We start from the raw sequence: 16,915 nt of genomic DNA on the forward strand, positions 1-16,915 counted from the left end.
TTTGCAACCTGAGTCTACATGGCTGGGAGGACTCTAAAGCCTTTATCCCTAGCACCTGAAGGACAGAAATGTCACAGAGTGTGTGAGAATTACCATCATGCTTATTGAGCCATAATAAGGGGAAAAGTCCTTTAATGAGCATGCCAGGCAAGTGACTGAGAGTAGGCCAGCACCCCAAAGAACTCCTACTGCTTCCATTTTGGAATTATAGAGTTTATAAAGGCAAAAACCTCAAGAATGTAGGTTAGAAAGGATCTTATTGAGACAGATATTTTGATTACATGAGATTACATTGTTTTGATTACACATTTCAGACTCATTTTTGTTATATATCTGGGCTGCAAGAAGGTCCTTCAGTACTGTCAACATCAATATAGCTGTCTGGAGGATGGAAAGAAGACATTTTAGCAAGCATAAAATGGAGTCAGGTCAAAACAAAATGGTGTTGCCTTCGTTCGTTTACATTTCAGAAAGACCTTCTTTATACCTGTCCATATTTATACCACTTGACCATATACCTCTCTCTGAGCCATATGGGTATTCCCATTGTCCCGGGAAGGGGACCTGGGCAAAAGCCACAGAGTCATAAGGCCTGCAGATTTCTACAGGATATGGATGACCCTCCTACCTGTGTAACATGCAGCAGGCTCTTTAGTGTTTGGGGAATAAATACGGGAGGCCAAGAGAGATGGGAAACATCTTTGAGTCCAGATGAAAACACTGATGAAGAGATTGCCATGTTTCTGCTTCAGAACCCTGAGGAAGGTAGAACTTTTTTTTAAGCTTTACCAGCAGCTGGAAGAGGCTAGTTGCTGATACTCCATTTCCCTGCTGTTAATGGGAGGGCCGTGTTGGCTGTCTAGAGGGCTGGTCAGAAATAGGAATACCTGGGCTCACCCCCACTCATTAAGTGGGACATCAAGAGTGAGTCTCAGGTATCTATTTTTCACAACCAGCCTAATGATAACCAGAGGAACTGAGTTGGTGAACCAGAATGCTAACCAGAGACTCCCAAGACTCTCTTGGATGAAACTGCCTCCTGCCTGAGGTAATCAGGCTCTAGTCACTTCCTGGAGCATACAAACTCCACCTCTACCAGGAGAGGGCTACTCAGTCCTGAGTCCTCAGCACAGCGGCTGCTCCGCCCTCCCCACTCCAGGGATACCTGTCAGACTTGAGAACGGAGTGTAGCCAGGACAGGGAGAGAACAGGTGGGGCTTTCGGCTGGGAACTGGGTTGCCCAGCCATGCTTTGGGCCCTCTGGCCAAGGTGGCTGGCAGGCAAGGGGCTGCCCCTCCTGGAAGCAGTGCTGCTGCGGAAGAAAGAGAAGGGACCTCAGTGGAGGAACTTGCAGGTACGTACTTATCTCACCTGGAAGTTATGGACTGAAAGTCCTGGAGCTGCTGTCCTCTGTGAGGACAGAGGCCAGCCCCACACTTGGTTTTGACTTAGGATATGACCTGCCACCAAATGACCTGGCAAACCTTAAGCAAGAGAGATTGGCTAAGTGTTTGGCTCTCAAAAATAATCCCCTCCAAGTAGGAAATGGAGGGCTTTGATTGACTTTGATTGATTTTGACTTGTCTTTGATTGACTTTGCTAAGAATACTCTTGTCTGGCTGTAAAATTCACTGCTGTAGAAGGAATAAGGAATTGGAGGGATTAGGAAGGGGCAGTCTCACTGCCTAGAAACTGCAATCTGATGTTCTCTCTCCTGGGCCCAAGCTACAATCTCCTTAATGACTTGTCAGACCAGTACAAGCCAGTGACTCTTAACTTCCCTTCACCTGCCTGCTGCCTACTAGGCTGTCTTCCAACCTGTGTCAGGGAGTTAATGGGTGCGGTGAATCAAGATTTCTCTTTTAATATTCAATCTCCTTAAACACATTACTCCATCCTCAATCTACAGAAGAAGCACCATAGTCCAAGGGTGCTGTAGGCTTGTGGTCATGACAACCATAATTGGTTCAGCTAGCTCATCTCATGATGGAGCTGAGATTTGAAACTAGGACTGATGGATGCCAGGATTCAGGTTCATTACCAATGCTGAATTCTCAACACCTAGGCCCTGTAAAGTCCTCCCAGGTATAGACCTCCTGGCATAGTGACATCAGCAACCCTGGACCAGACTGTTGCTTCTTGATGAGACAAAGGGAAACCTGAGCTAAGGATCACTGGAGGGAGACCAAATCCCCACCCCGAGAATCCTATAGCTGAGTCCTTGGAGTTCTGTTGTTTCAGCGGGAAACCCACCCATACTATGACCTCCAGGTGAAGGTGCTAAGGGCCAGAAATATCCAGAATGCAGACCCATGTGAGTGACCCCATCTCTACCTTCTCTCCTTCCTTTCCTTAAGGCCTCCCCAAGTTCATCTTAAGTTGTGTGTGTATGTGTGTTCATGAGTATATGTGCACTTACTTGGAGTGGGATGGAAGGCTGATGCTAACCATCAAACAAGGTTGCCTAGATGAGGGGCATACAGGAAGGGGCCACTGGAGGGGAGAGTTCTACAGACTCCAGACCCCTCTCTGAATCTAGAAGATGCCAGCCTATAAGGGTGGCTGTCACCACAAGTCAATACCTGCTTTCCATGCTGGTGCTCACAAGCTTGTGGGGGTGGGAGGGTTATTGCCTGAATCAGACAGTTTCTGGGCATTACTCAATGGTCTCCATGTGATCTCTTCAATAGGTCACTGTAGGCTTTATGTTCAGTTGAATAGGAGATGCAACCAGTCAAGTTGGAGTCAATGATACCAAAGCTCCCTGCCCCACCACACTACATGGGCACTACATCTCCACCCTGCTTCTTTCCTCTGACCCAGCCACCTCCAGGAAACCTTTTTAGCAATAGGAGTTTGAGGTTGAGGACCTTTTTCTGCAGTGTCCAAAGCTGACTGCTATGTGCAATTGCGGCTGCCCACGGCATCCCCTATCCCTGCGCAGACAAAGATGGTGGCTAACTGCAGTGACCCTGAGTGGAATGAGACTTTTCACTACCAGATCCATGGTGCTGTGAAGGTGAGGACCAGCGAGAGGCCAATCTACAGAATGAAAAGAGCTCCTCCAAGCTCCTTACCTTCTGCCTGCTCCCTTTCCAGAATGTCCTAGAGCTCATTCTCTATGACAAGGATGTCCTGGGCAGCGACCAGCTCTCCCTGCTCCTGTTTGACCTGAGGCATCTCAAGCCTGGCCAACCCCACAGACACATCTTTCCACTCAACCAGCAGGTGAGCCCCACCTGGGATAGCAGCAAGCCAAGCTGGAAGAGATGATACCAGCCCAGGGCCACCAGTGGGAGAGGGGGCTCCTGTCATCACAGACCAAGTCTCCAAGATAGATCCTTCTCTATTCTGCAACATCAACCCTATAAGTTTTCCCACATATACTGATTCCTGTGTGAAAACAAAATGTGGGCTCCTAGAGGACAGTGTGCTTAGTCTGTCTGTGTCTCTGCTAAATCCTCAGTGTCTAGAACAGCATCTGGCACAAATTTCTGAAAGAACAAAGTTCTCATAGAGATGCCATTACTTTCCTGTGCCCATAAGAGACCATGACAGTTCTCTTCTAGTCCTTAGAACCAAGCAGGGCTAAGGGTCAGGGATGTCCCTGAGGCTTTCGGAGCCTTTTTAAAACAGGTTCCCCTTGTTCCCTCCATATAGGATACACAAGAGCTGCAGGTGGAATTTTTTCTGGAGAAAAGGTGAGTCCAAGCAGAGTCAATGCCCTCACATTTAGTCTTGGACTTACAGAGACGTTTAAGTTATATTATCTCCTAGCTGCTGGTTACCATGTCCTATGCTGGTCTTGCAGACCTGGCCTCAGAAGGGAAAGCTTGCTTTGGATACCCATTTACTTGTTGTCAGACAGGTCCCCACCCCCAACTCTAATGCTCCCCAGGCTCTTCCAACTGCTTTGGTAAGATTATTGTTGTAATAGCCATAGCAATGCGGCAAAATGGCTCATAAGCTCCTCCTCCTTTGCAGCCAAGTGCCTGCATCTGAAGTCATCACCAATGGAGTCCTGGTGGTGAGTAGGGAAGATAGGCTTGGGGCTGTCTGGGGCCAGGGAGCAGGGAGGAGTCCATGACTGAGTCCATGATGCTCACTTGTCTCTGAAGAATACTCAGCCCCTCCTTAGAGTGGAGATGTGCTAGGAAGATGAAGAATAAGAAGCTGTCCTGACCCTGGGGTATAGCCCAGGACCCAGGCTTCCTACCTTGTGCACAGCCATTACTCTCTTGAGACCTTGACTGTTGAGACTATCAAAGGAGCCACTATCAGGATCCTATACTTTCCTTGTCCACCAGGGCCAACTTCCTTTGTGTCCTGGGAGGGGAACATAATAGGGCCTGCTATAGAAGACCCCTGCCCATAAGTCACTGGTCCTGGGAGAGCTGTTTCTTAGACCTTGCCCTGGATACTCCTCCCTTGCTCCAACGTGGTCCAGACCTGTGGAGAGCCCTGTGGGCTCTGGCTCCCAAGGCTTCTGCTTTCCTCAGGCTCATCCCTGTTTGAGAATCCAGGGCACCCTCAAGGGAGATGGGACAGCCCCATATCCGGAGTATGGTAAGTCTGGTCAGGGCCTTGGGTCTTGCTTTTTCTGCTTGAGGGAGGGTGGATGTGATGTTGAGGGATGCTAATATCAAGAAGGAAGGCCTAGAGCAGGAAATTACTAATTTTTTTACTGCTTAAAAGTGACCAAGGATGGAATGGGTTGTCCCGGAAGTAATGAATTTATTGTCCCTGGAAGTGTTCAAGCATAGAGGTTATATTCATCCAGTTATTGCTCTAAAAAAAAAACACCCACAAAATCTCAGTAGCATTCAATAAGAAGCACTTATTTAGCTCACACACCTGGCAGTCAGCTGGGGCTTGGTTGATCAAGATTGGGCTTGGTGGGGATAGCTCCATGAGCCTGTGCTCTAGGTTTGGCACTATTCCATGTGTCTGTCCTCTACCTCTGTGTCCAGCAGACTAGCCTGGGCATGTTCTTAGTGGACTGGGGTCATCAATACAGTCTGCCACAGACTCAGAAGGAGGAATCCAGATGTGGGAGTAAAGTTGAGGCAGTGTGACAGCTAAGGGCCCTTCCCATATGGAGAGTCAAGAGCCTTTGGGATGAATGCTGCTCAGGTAGCATGGGGCACTTACTAATCAGACACTGTGCTAAGCACTTCACATTTGTTTGATCTTGTAATCCTCGCAGCAGCCCTGTGAGGCAGGAATAATCACTAACTTCTTTTAATTCATGAGACCAAAGTCTATTGTTTCTGCCTATGACTAGCATATCCACATCTCAGTCCATAAACTTTTGTGTGAATGAAATAGCAAATTTCCAGTTTTCTCTAATTCTCTCCCTCCCTGACCAAGTCTCTGGTCTTATCTAATGCAAGGAGGTACTATAAGGGGTATGACCCCATCTTATGGGTCCACCTTTAGGTATTTGTTGTTTTCATGTTGTGTTTGGGATCTGGGACTCTTCTTTGAGGCTGTCTGCAGGCCCCTCTGCCTGGATGTCATGTGCAGAATGTCATATGTTATATGCATCTTCATCTGGTCTGCATACCACCCCTGCTGGGAAGCAGGGAAGGAAGCCGCCTCACTGCTCCTTTCCCACAGGTCTGTCTCTGCTTCTTCACAGCCTGAGCTTCACCTTCTATCCTGTACTGCCCCTCCCCTGCTTCTCCAAAGCATATTCTCTCTGCAATCATGAATCACATTCTTCCTTTGTAACGTCCTCTGCCCACTTCCTACATTCTCCACTTTAGAAACTAAGGCCAGAGCAACTTGTAACCTATTTCCATTTTATCTCTGTTCATAAATCTCCCCCAAGGCAATGAGCTCAGAGCTTGAATTGGGGAGGGAAAGAGATGGGGGAAACTACCAGTTGAAAACTGGTTATTAATGTAATAAATAATCAATTTTATATAATTACATATTGTTATGGTGAGATTGCAATAAATCACTGAGTCAATCTTAAAGCAGAAGATGAAACACTTATTCATCAGCTGGTAGTCCAGATTCACCATCTGGCTGGCCAAGAGGCAGGCTGCAAGTCTATATACTTTGACCCCCCTCCAGGGGTTAGAGCACACCTTTTAAAACATGTTAGTACATTAATCATAGTGTTTGTTGCTTTGATTCAAAACTACAAGCAAACATCATGAAATCTAAAATCATAAGCATAAGGGGAAGTGAGTAAAAACAATCCTAGTTGAGTACAAGTTAAAGAATGATCACTAATGTCTAGACAATCATTCTCTGACAGGAAACATTGTCCAAGAAAAATAGGAACCAAAAAGAGAAAAAATTTTTCGTTGTATAAGAACAACAGAAACATTTGCATTTTTAAGCAGGGTGTGCTAAGCAGGATCAGAATGGCAGAGGCGGAGTTTTCTCATGGGAGAAGCATTTCTTACATGATATGGAATTTCAGGGTAAAATGGAGTCTGTCTGGCCATTGCCCATATAGCCTGGCCCATAACAATATCATATAATTAATGTAATAATTTCAAAATCACCAGGTCCATAGGCTATGGCCAGGGGCCCTCTGCCTCCCCACTTCCCACCTTTACCACTTCCCTAGGCATTTGTGTGTTCCCTCACTCCCCAGGGCCCCCAGTTATAAATAAGGCAGATTTTAAGACCCCAAGAGCTTTTCCAATGGTCAGGTGCCTGAGAGCCAAAAGAGTGAGGGGTAGGGGGAAGTTCCTGGGGAAGAGGAGAAAAGAGTTATAGCTGTTCAGAGTGCTGCTATCAGGAGGCACACTTTCTTTCATCAACTTTCACCCTCACCTGGACTCTCTGCCCTCAGCCTCTAGGCAAATCAAGCTGGCAGTGCCTGGGGCCTACGAGAAGCCACAGCTCTTGCCCCTACAGCCTCCCATGGAACCAGGCCTCCCACCCACTTTTATCTTCCACATAAATCCAGTGCTGAGCTCCAGGCTGGATGTGGAGCTAGAGAAGAAGCTCACAGTTGCACAGGTGAGTGAGCTCAGTGAAGGGTAGGATGATGGACTCATCCAGACTGAAAGAGGCTCCAGAGCCACTTTTTCCTTCACTCTAGATTGATCATTGTGGGTCTTCTCCACAGAGTGGGCCAATTGCTGAGCTGGAGGTACAAACCATACAACAGGGCAAGGGGGGCATTCTGCTCTCTACTCTGCCCCTAGGCCAGGAGGAACAGCGTCTTGTATTCCTGGAGGAGGTAAGGTTCTGTCTGGGTGCCAGGACCCCTGATTGCTATGTGACCACCAAGAGAAGTCTGGGGATAGGGGAAAGATAAGTCTATCCCTGAGCTCAGCCATACTGTCCACATCTGACCAGAGTTACCAGAGAAACTGGGGCCACAGGTGAGAGGTAATTTCCCTGGGAGAATCTTGCTCTGCATGCTCAGGGATGAGGCTGCTGTCTTTTTCAGGGCCAGGAGATGACTCTGAGTGTGAAGGCAGAAATGAGGTGAGGTGGGACTTCCAGCAGAAGACCTTTTGGGGCTGGGCTAGAAGTGTGGGGAATTACCCTAATGTGTTGTGCTCTCTGGCCCACAAAGCTCAGTTCATGAAAACCACTTTCCCTCCCCAGTTTTGGTTCTGGTGGGAAGTGTCTGGGAATTTTTTTTTCAGGGGTGCTTCTAGGAATTGGACCCAGGCCCTCTTGCATGCTAAGTACACACTCTACCACTGAGGTACATCCTCAGAACCCCACACATACGTGTCAAGATCTTTCTGAGGGGTTCCACAGAGTATGGGGTGCTCCTGAGAAAAATAGGCTGGGCTTGAGGTTCTCCTCCACTGAACAACCATCCAGTACCCTTCCCCATTCCCTCTGAGGCAGCTCTGGGGACTTGGACCTGCGCCTTGGCTTTGACCTCTGTGATGGGGAGCAGGAGTTTCTGGACAAGAGGAAGCAGGTTGTATCCCAGGCCCTGCAGCAAGTGCTGGGACTGAGCCAGGCTCCACCTTGTGACCAGGTATGGAATGGAGGTAGAGCTGGATCACAGGGTTGCTGGACCAAATCTAGCCTCTTTCTTTAAGGGAACTTGTGTGGCTAAGAGGTGACAGAAAGCCTAGAGGAAGCATGGGGTTTATAAAGGCCTATTTGCCTGAGCTGGTGGGCACAATCAAGAGAGTCAGGACACCCTATGTGGAACAAGGGCTAAACAATCTTGGCCAAGGGTAGATCTCATAGTCAGTTTGGGCTCCTATAACAAAATACCACAGGGTAGGTGGCTTAAACAACAGAAATCTATTTTCTCACAGTTCTAGAGGATGAAGTACAAAAATCAAAGTGCCATCAGCCAGGCCTGACCCTGCTTAGCTTCCAAAAGCAGAAAAGATCCAGGATGTTCAGGGGTCAGTGTTGGGTTCTGATGAGGTCTTCCTTCCTGGCTTGTTGATGTTCTTCTTGCTGTGATCTCAAATGCCTTTCCTCTCTGTCTGTGAGAGAGAGAGAGAGAGAGAGAGAGAGAGAGAGAGAAGGGGAGTTCTCTGGTGTCTTTTTTATTTTTGAGATAGAGTCTCACTAAGTTACTCAGGCTGAACTCAAACTTGCACTCCTCCTACTCCTACCTCAAACTCCTAAACTAGGATTTCAGGCATGCACTACTGTGCCCAGATTTCTTCTTCTTCTTATAAGAACATCAGTCCTATCAGATTGAGGCCCTACCCTATAACCCCACTTTATTATTATCTCCTTATAGGCTATATCTCTAAAAATAGTTACATTGGATTTGGGGTCTTTAACAAGTTTTGAAAAGACACAATTAAGTCCATAATTGTAGTCGAAGAGATTTGGAAGTAGAAGGTCTCTGGGATCCCTGTGGCTGGGAAGGAGGAGAGGGGTTCTGAGAGGCAGGCCTGTGGTACACCAGAAAGAGGCTGATGGCCTCCTCCTGGCTACCTGTTTGCTCAGGAGATGGAGCCCATGCCCAGCACCAACAAGCTGAAAAGCCTGGTTTGCTCATTTGGGTTACATCTGTGCCCACTCAGTGCCAGATACATGCTTTGTCTCATCCATCATTCTGAACAACAGGGCCCTTCATGAGCAGAGACCAGGGAATATTTTTTCAAGATGGGAGAAGAGGACAGGGAAAGGAATCACAAGACTGGGCAAAGGCCAGGCATAGTGTTATACGCCTATAATCCCAGCAGTTCGGGAGTCTGAGTCAAGAGGATCACAAGTTCAAAGCCAGCCTCAGCAACTTAGTAGACCCTCAGCAACTTAGCAAGACCCTGTCTCAAAATAAAAAGGGCTGGGGATGTGGTTCAGTGGTTAAGCACCTCTGGGTTCAACTCCAGATACCAGGGGTGGTGGGTGGGGAGGGAGTCTGGGCAGAATGAACCAACCCTTTGTGTGAAAGTTAAGCAGCCAAAACATTTTGAATTTTATCTTATCATGCACCTGAGGCAGACCTCAGCATTTGGTACCATTCACATCTGGGGGCAGGTATAGGCTGCTTGCTGATCTTTGTTACTTTTAGCTCAGTGTTCCCAATTGGGGGCAATCTTGTCCTCCATTCTCCAGAGAACATTTTTTGATGTCTAGAGGTATGTTTTATTGTCACAACTGGGGTGGGGGAGGTAGAGGGATGCTACTGGAATCTATTGAGTAAAGGCCAGGAGTGCTGCTAACCATCCCCCACACATGGGGCAGCACCTCACAACAAAGAATTATCCAGCACGAAGTATCTGCATTGCCAAGATTGAGAAACCCTGATTTAACTTTTTGGTGAGTCAAATATAACTTCCAACTAATCTACCTTCCTGGAATACTGGTCAAGCATCATCTCTAGAGTATCATCAGTATCATCATACTGCTTGGGTTTGATAGCTCATTACTTACTAAATGTATGATCTTGGACACATTGTTTGACCTTCCTGCACTCCAGTTCCCTCATTTGCAAAATAGAGGTTTCACTGGGCTGCTGTGAGGATTCAATGAGGTAAAACTTATAAAGCTCTTATAATATCTGACATGGATAAGCAATAATATTTAAAGCACAGTGGTAGTCATGGTTGTTGTTACTATCATCATTATTATTGTGCCCAGGTGCCTGTGGTAGCTGTATTGGGTTCTGGGGGTGGAACCCGAGCCATGACTTCCCTATATGGCAGCCTGGCGGGGCTGCAGGAGCTTGGTCTCCTGGATGCTGTGACCTACCTGTGTGGGGTATCTGGGTCCACCTGGTAAGTGAGGCAGGTAAATGAGCTCTGAAGGGGCAGGGATGTAGTCATCAGAAGGAGCTGGGAGCTTGTCTTCAAGGGGGTTAGGAAGGGCAAGAAGAGGTTGAATTTCAAGGGCTTCTCTGAATGAGGGGCATCAGGTGCACATGATGGGAGGAAGGTCACTCATAGACTCCACTATCTCCCTTCCCTTCACTGTCCTCCCTTATCCCTAACTCAATACATACCCTCTCTATCCCCAGGTGCATCTCCACACTCTACAAGGACCCAGACTGGTCCCATGTGGCCTTGCAGGACTGCCTTGAGCATGTCCAAGCACGGGTCTGCAGCAGTAAAATAGGGGCGATATCCACAGAGCAGCTACAGTACTACACTCAGGAAGTGGGGGTCCGGGAGAGCCTCGGCCACAGTGTGTCGCTTGTTGACCTCTGGGGCCTCCTCATTGAATATTTTCTGAACCAGGAGGTAAGAGAAGAGAAAGAAGTAAATACACTCTGTCCATAAACTTCTTGACCCCTGCTCTTATCCCCCAGTCTAAGATATGAGACTTGCAAAACTGCCCCTGAGAGCTGAGCTCCTCTTAGAGAAAGGAATGAGAGAGCAGGTGGCTGACACTATTTCACCTTTCTGCCTCCTAACCCCTGGGGAGGGGGAGCCAGCATGCTCTTCTCAACTCTTTCTGTATATTGGAATCTCCTGCAGTTTTTCAGAATAACCATGCCTGGGCCCCACTTTCAGAGAGACTGATTTTAGTTGGTCTAGGGCAAGGCCCTAGCACAGGTATGTTTTGAAATTGGCTCTGCCTTTCATTGAGTCACAATGCCCCATCCACTCATTGGTCAATGCAACCCTGACTCAAACCACCTATGGCTACTCCCAGAATTGCAAGCCCAGCCTGTCCAGGGCAATGAGGTTCAGAGGTACTGACTCACTGTGTGTGGATCTCAGTTGAGTTTGTTTGTCACCAATGATTTCTCATTTCTAAGCCAAGAAGCAACATTTTCTAATAATTTTATTTTAATTAAATTATACTACTTTCAGTGTTAAACCCCCTTGTGTTCTAATATGCTTCCTTGAATGGGAAAGAAGAGGGAAAGATATTCCTATAGTCCCTGGAATTGTACAAAACCCATTGTGGCCTGACCTCTGCTGCAGCTTACACTTTTCCCTTAGAGAGTTGTCTCTATAGCCCTGGACTTAGCAACTCAGTCTCTCTTGTGGGCACACCACATCCCATGGAGGGCTGATCTCAGGCCACAGCAGATGAAGCTCTCAAATGACCAAGCTGCCTCCCTTCTCTTCTGCCTAGAAAAACCCTGCCAAGCTGTCTGACCAGCAAGAGGCCATCAACCAGGGTCAGAACCCTTACCCCATTTATGCCAGTATCAATGTTCACACCAACATCAGTGGAGAAGACTTTGCAGGTACCTGGGAGTAGAGACCAAGGAAGGAGACAGAGGAGATGGTTGGTAGAAGGGCCAGTGATCCAGGGCTATCAAGTACAAGTGGGAGGTGGCCACAAACTAGGTCCTTAGAGCACAGTGGGTTTGCTGCTTCCTGTTCTTGGCAAGTCAAGATTCCTCCTCAGGCTTGAGGGCCCTGATGGAAAGCCCCGGTGACTTTCCCTTCCCTTGGGTCCCCAGAGTGGTGTGAGTTCACTCCCCATGAGGTCGGCTTCCCCAAATATGGGGCTTATATTCCTACTGAGCTCTTTGGCTCGGAATTCTTCATGGGACGATTGCTGCACCTCCTGCCTGAGCCACGCATCTGCTACCTGCAGGGTGAGTCTAGGATGGAGGGCTTGGGACAGGCAGGTGCCTGGACCAGGCCCTGATGAGGGAGCCCTGCCTGTCTCCTTAGGTATGTGGGGCAGTGCCTTTGCAGCCAGCCTGGATGAGATCTTCCTGAAGATTGCAGGCTTGGGCCTGGGATTCCTGGACTGGCACAGAGACCGTGTAAACATCACAGGTGAGGGCAGAGACTCCCAAACCCCCACTACCACTTGCCAGCAATGGGTCCTTGGCAGAAGGATGAAGAATGAAGGAAGGGATAGAGTAAAAGTTGGTTGTCCCATTGGATTCAGGGAAGTCCTGAGGAAATGACCCTCTAGCTTAGGGTCTTTGGATTCCTGGGGTGTGATAGGGCCACACCTTTGAGTTCTCTGCTTTGGACTCCAATTAGGTCAACTTGGCCCAAGATCACCAGGTATTTTTCCACACTCCATTCATGTCTCCCCTTTGACCTGTGCTTAGAGGGCCTAGGAGAATCCTGCTATGCAGTATCTTTTCCACCTTTCTTTCCTGGATAACTTTTGCTCAGCTCTTAAGGTTCAGCTCAGGTGTCACTTTCTCAGAAGTCTTCTCTTTTCCACTCTAACCCTCTAGGCTGATTGAGGGTCTTACCCCCCTGATCTCTTAGGATTGTATGCACAACTAGGGCAGTATTATGTTTCATTATCTCTTTATATGACCACACTTCCCCTACCAGAGTAGGCCTGAGACCTGCAGGGTCAGAGACAGGCTCTATTCACCTTTGTATCCTTCATACTTAGCAGAAGTACAACACTCAGTGTTTAAGGGATGGAATTCCAATTAGAAATTATATATACAGCTATTTCAAAAGGGTAGGAGGAGGTCAATTATTTTATAAAGGCACAGTCCTTGGTAACTTTCAAAACATGAGATTACAAAAGAAAAAGTCTTTAAAAAGGATTCTGGTTACTGGGTGTGGTGGCACACCTATAATTCCCAGCTACTTGGGAAACTAAAGCAGAAGGAGGGCAAGTTTGAGGCCAACCTGGGCAACTTAGCAAGATCCTGTCTCAAAGGAAGAAAAGTGGAGGATGGGGGTGGAGGACTGGAAGTGCTTGCTAGTAGTATGAATGAAGCCCTGGGTTCAACCCCCAGTACCACAAAAGGGTTCTGTGAATCAGCAGTCAGAGGCCCGTGGGGGCCTGGAAGAAGAGGAGGGGGTGTGAAGGAGGGGGTCTTCTCTGAGCTGTAAGGGTCACTGGACAAAGAAGATGCCACTTCTCACTGTATTTCACACACACCTAGATGACTGCCAGGAGTTCCAGCTGCATGACCCTATGTGTCTACGTACCAGGCTCTTCACCCCACAGGGGCCCCTTTCCCAGGCCCTGCTGGACATATTCACTTCCCGCTTTACTTCTGCCCAGAACTTTAACTTCATCCGGGGCCTCTGCATGCACAAGGACTATGTGGCCTGCAGAGAGTTCATGGCTTGGAAAGGTGGGTTCTGCCCTGGGCAGGGAGGGGGTAGCCCACTTTGTGCTCATGCCTGTGACTCACTGGGGCCAGCACTGGCTTTTGTCATGGGATGTGTGAGGGAGTATTGAATTGTGGTCTCCTGCTGCCTGGTGGCTGAATAAGAAGGGCTATCTGGCCACTGTGTCAAGAGGTTGAAAACATGGTCGAAGGGCTGGGATGGGAGAGCCCCTGGCTGTCAGAGGGGAAGAGAGAACTCTGCAGAGAGGTTGAGGCTACAAGTGCAAAGAGGGTCACTAACAAGAGCAACTGTGCTTGTTCCTATGTACTTTGCAGACACACACCGGGATGCTTTCCCCAACCAACTTACACCCATGCAAGACTGCCTATCCCTGGTGGATGGAGGTTTTGCTATCAACTCTCCATTCCCACTGATTCTGCAGCCCCAGCGGGCAGTGGACCTCATTCTGTCCTTTGACTACTCCTTGGAGGCCCCTTTTGAGGTAAAGCAGGGAGGCAGCAGGGGCCTGAGGTGAATGGGGAGGAGGAAGGGGAAAGAGGGCTCTGCTGAGGGGCAGGCTAGATGTTTAGAGCTCATTCTGCATGGCCAGGCTGGCCTCTGATCTATGGCAAGAGCCTTTAGATCACTGTTGGCAGTCCAGATCCATCTGGGAGAGGAGAATGGCTGGGATTGTGGGAGGAATTGGGAAGAGGAAGTTGAAGATGGTTCTTCAGTCATCAGCTAGACTCTGCTCTACACCTTGTCCATTTATGATAGGATTTCCCACTCCAGTCTGGGCCAGGGCCTGGGCCTGCTGTCCCTTGCTACTGTGGTAACAACAGGGCCTTTGGGGTGACTTTAGCAGTGACTCCTTCAAACTCTGCAGAGTAGTGGACAGATGCTATCTCCAAAGGTGGGTTCTGGTCATGCCACAGGACCAGTCCTTCACTCTTTGTTCTTCTCTTTATCCTCCTGGGTCCAAAGAGAACCTAGATTTGATAATCCATATAACCTTACCCAGCACTGATCCTGGGATCATTGTGTCAACCTTGTGAAATTGAAATTAGCCCCAAACAGGGAGCAGAGAGGGGCCAGAGAAGGGAGGCCATGTCATGGGGAGGAATGATGGTGAGAATGATGATGGGGGCCCTAGATCATTGATTATTGATTATTATTGGTTATTGCTAATCTCTCACAATCCCACTAGATAGTTATTTGACAAGTGAAAGGTGTAGCTCAGAAAGGCGATATTATCTTAAGAAGGTCACTCAGCTGTTCAAAAGCAGAGCTGGCCTGAAGCCTGGGTCTATTTGAGTCCCAAGTGGAGGGAGGGCAGGGTGGAAGACAGGTAGGGCCAGGAACTCACCCACTTCCTAGGTCTTACAGATGACAGAGAAATACTGCCTGGACCGAGGGATTCCTTTCCCCAGGATTGAGGTGGGCCCTGAGGACTTGGAAAGGCCCCGTGAGTGCTATCTGTTTGCCAAGGCCAAGGACCCCAGTTCACCCATCGTGCTACATTTCCCCCTGGTCAACCATACTTTTCGTACACACCTGGCCCCAGGTAAGAGAGAAACCCAGACCTGCATCTGATCTACAGAGCTCTGGGGGAAGGGATGCTATTCCAATAGTGGACCTTCTGGACATTACCATTGCATATCTCCTGGAAGGCCTGAGCTGGCCACTGCTGCCCTCTGCTTACTGGTTCTCAGCATTTACACTGGAATATCTCCTCCTGATGGGCCTGAGAGCTGAGATGTGGGTCCAGGCAATTCCCACAGGGAACCAGCCAGGTGTCTTAGGGCAAGGAAGGTGTCTGGGATATCAGCTCCCACGTAGTCCCAGAGTGTTCCAGTCTGGCCTCACCTCTACTTTTCCACCCACAGGTGTTGAGCAGCAAACCTCTGAGGAGAAAGCCTTTGGGGACTTTGACATCAATGGGCCAGATACCCCCTATGGCATGATGAACTTCACCTATGAACCCAGGGAATTTGATCGCCTGGTGGCCCTGAGTCGATACAATGTTTTGAACAATGTGGACACTGTGAGGCATGCTCTCAAGCTGGCCCTGGATCGGTGGCAGGCTGGGGAGAGGGGTGGGGGCTGACCAGGCTGGAGTCAGAGGATTACAGCAGAGAGGAGAGATGTGGGACTGTAGCCCAGGGCTTGATGAGGAGTCGAGGCTTTAGAGGGTTCTGCTTCCAACTTCTCTAAGACCTGCCCTGAGATCCCTCAGGCCTGAAAAGTCTTGCAGACTCACAGCTTGGACTTAGAGAAGATGGGGCAGTACATCCTTCCAGGGGATCAAGGGATATAGAGCAGAAGAGAGCAGTGCTTGTTTCTCAGAGTGGTGTGGAAAGAACCAGGCCAGTCTTGCCACAAGGCCTACCCACAGCCCAGGACTCAGAGGGTCCAGACACTCACTCCTACTTTCTAGGGTGGGAGTTGTGAGCACTTATGTGCAGGCTCTGCTTCTTACACTGGGACTTAAAGCAGAGATAAAGCCACCCACACTTCCTGCAAAGTGGCTCTGGTCCCCAACCTACTCCAAGCTCCTGGATACAGTGCTGTCAAGAATAAAGAGGAGCCCATGAGTCACCAGCTTGTGTCACTGACTCCAAGTCCACCTGCTAACTTTCCTTTGCCTCCTGGCTTCCCTTGTACCTCCTCACAGATCACCATCTTTCTCTGTTCAGTCTGCTGAAGCTGTGGTATGATGGCCCAAACTGGCCAGGCTCCAGCTGGTTGGTGTGCACAATGTTCTACTCTTCAACTTGGGCCACATTTCCTGGTCATGTGTACAGCTGCCACCTCAGGCAAACACAGTCTTCCCTTCCTTTCCTAGGAACTAAATGGGTGTATCTAGAGGGGGCATCTGTTTACCAAAGGTGGGGCGAATATGTGCCTGCATGTGTTGCAGGGTGTGTGCTTACTCCTGGTATAGGTGGGGCAAGTGAGCACCTGTCCTTTGGCAAAGGTTGAGTGGAAGGAGCCCTAGGCTCCTTCCTGCCTCTCTTATAGATTCATCTGATGATCTGGACAAATCTGATTCTCTCTCTCTTTCTCATTTCCTCCAAATTTGAAAGCCTCTCTGGTGTATGCAAATTTCAGATCCTGAAGGTCCTGACCAGGCCATCTCCCTTTGGTCTACCTTGGCAGCCTTATCTTCTCACCCTGCCCTACCCAGGTGCTGAACCACTTGGGCCCCTGAAGTGGGCCCCTTTATACTCACTTGAATACTTCCTCCTTCTGTCCCCTGCATATGCACACACACAAATCTGCTCTCTGAGACCTGAGATGTCCTCTTTGAATCAGGACATCTATGCTGGGCAGCCTCACCTGCCCTAAGTTTGGGAAGAATACCCTAGTTCTGGCTTCCAGCTGGGAGGAGAGTGATTAGAGTCCTGACTGTGTCCGTTGCCTTGACTGGCCTGGGACCAAGAGACCTCCAGCTGATGTGAATGGTAAGGGGAAGCTATATAAAGCTAGACTTTCTTTATTTTTTC

At 48.7% G+C, this 16,915-nt stretch overlaps 1 protein-coding gene across 2 annotated transcripts; it reads left to right on the forward strand.

The window, feature by feature from the left end:
- Nucleotides 1–196: 196 nt before the first annotated feature.
- On the forward strand, nt 197–16,010 carry Pla2g4f (phospholipase A2 group IVF). Of its 2 annotated transcripts, XM_015480780.2 has the most exons (20): nt 199–1,354; nt 2,242–2,314; nt 2,883–3,019; nt 3,100–3,228; nt 3,661–3,701; nt 3,985–4,027; nt 4,500–4,566; nt 6,815–6,984; nt 7,094–7,207; nt 7,421–7,458; nt 7,834–7,969; nt 10,048–10,184; nt 10,424–10,646; nt 11,491–11,605; nt 11,825–11,962; nt 12,042–12,149; nt 13,238–13,432; nt 13,745–13,911; nt 14,787–14,973; nt 15,296–16,010. In XM_015480780.2, the coding sequence occupies exons 1-20, from the start codon at nt 1,247–1,249 to the stop codon at nt 15,514–15,516; spliced, it is 2,547 nt and encodes an 848-aa protein (XP_015336266.1). In that variant the 5' UTR covers nt 199–1,246; the 3' UTR covers nt 15,517–16,010. The 2 variants fall into 2 exon arrangements, with proteins under 2 accessions (XP_048649711.1, XP_015336266.1); XM_048793754.1 differs by lacking the exons at nt 2,242–2,314; nt 2,883–3,019 and having other exon boundaries at nt 197–1,354.
- Nucleotides 16,011–16,915: the final 905 nt, after the last annotated feature.

The sequence above is a fragment of the Marmota marmota genome, unplaced genomic scaffold (assembly GCF_001458135.2).
Source record: "Marmota marmota marmota unplaced genomic scaffold, marMar, whole genome shotgun sequence".
Taxonomy (NCBI): Eukaryota; Metazoa; Chordata; class Mammalia; order Rodentia; family Sciuridae; genus Marmota; species Marmota marmota.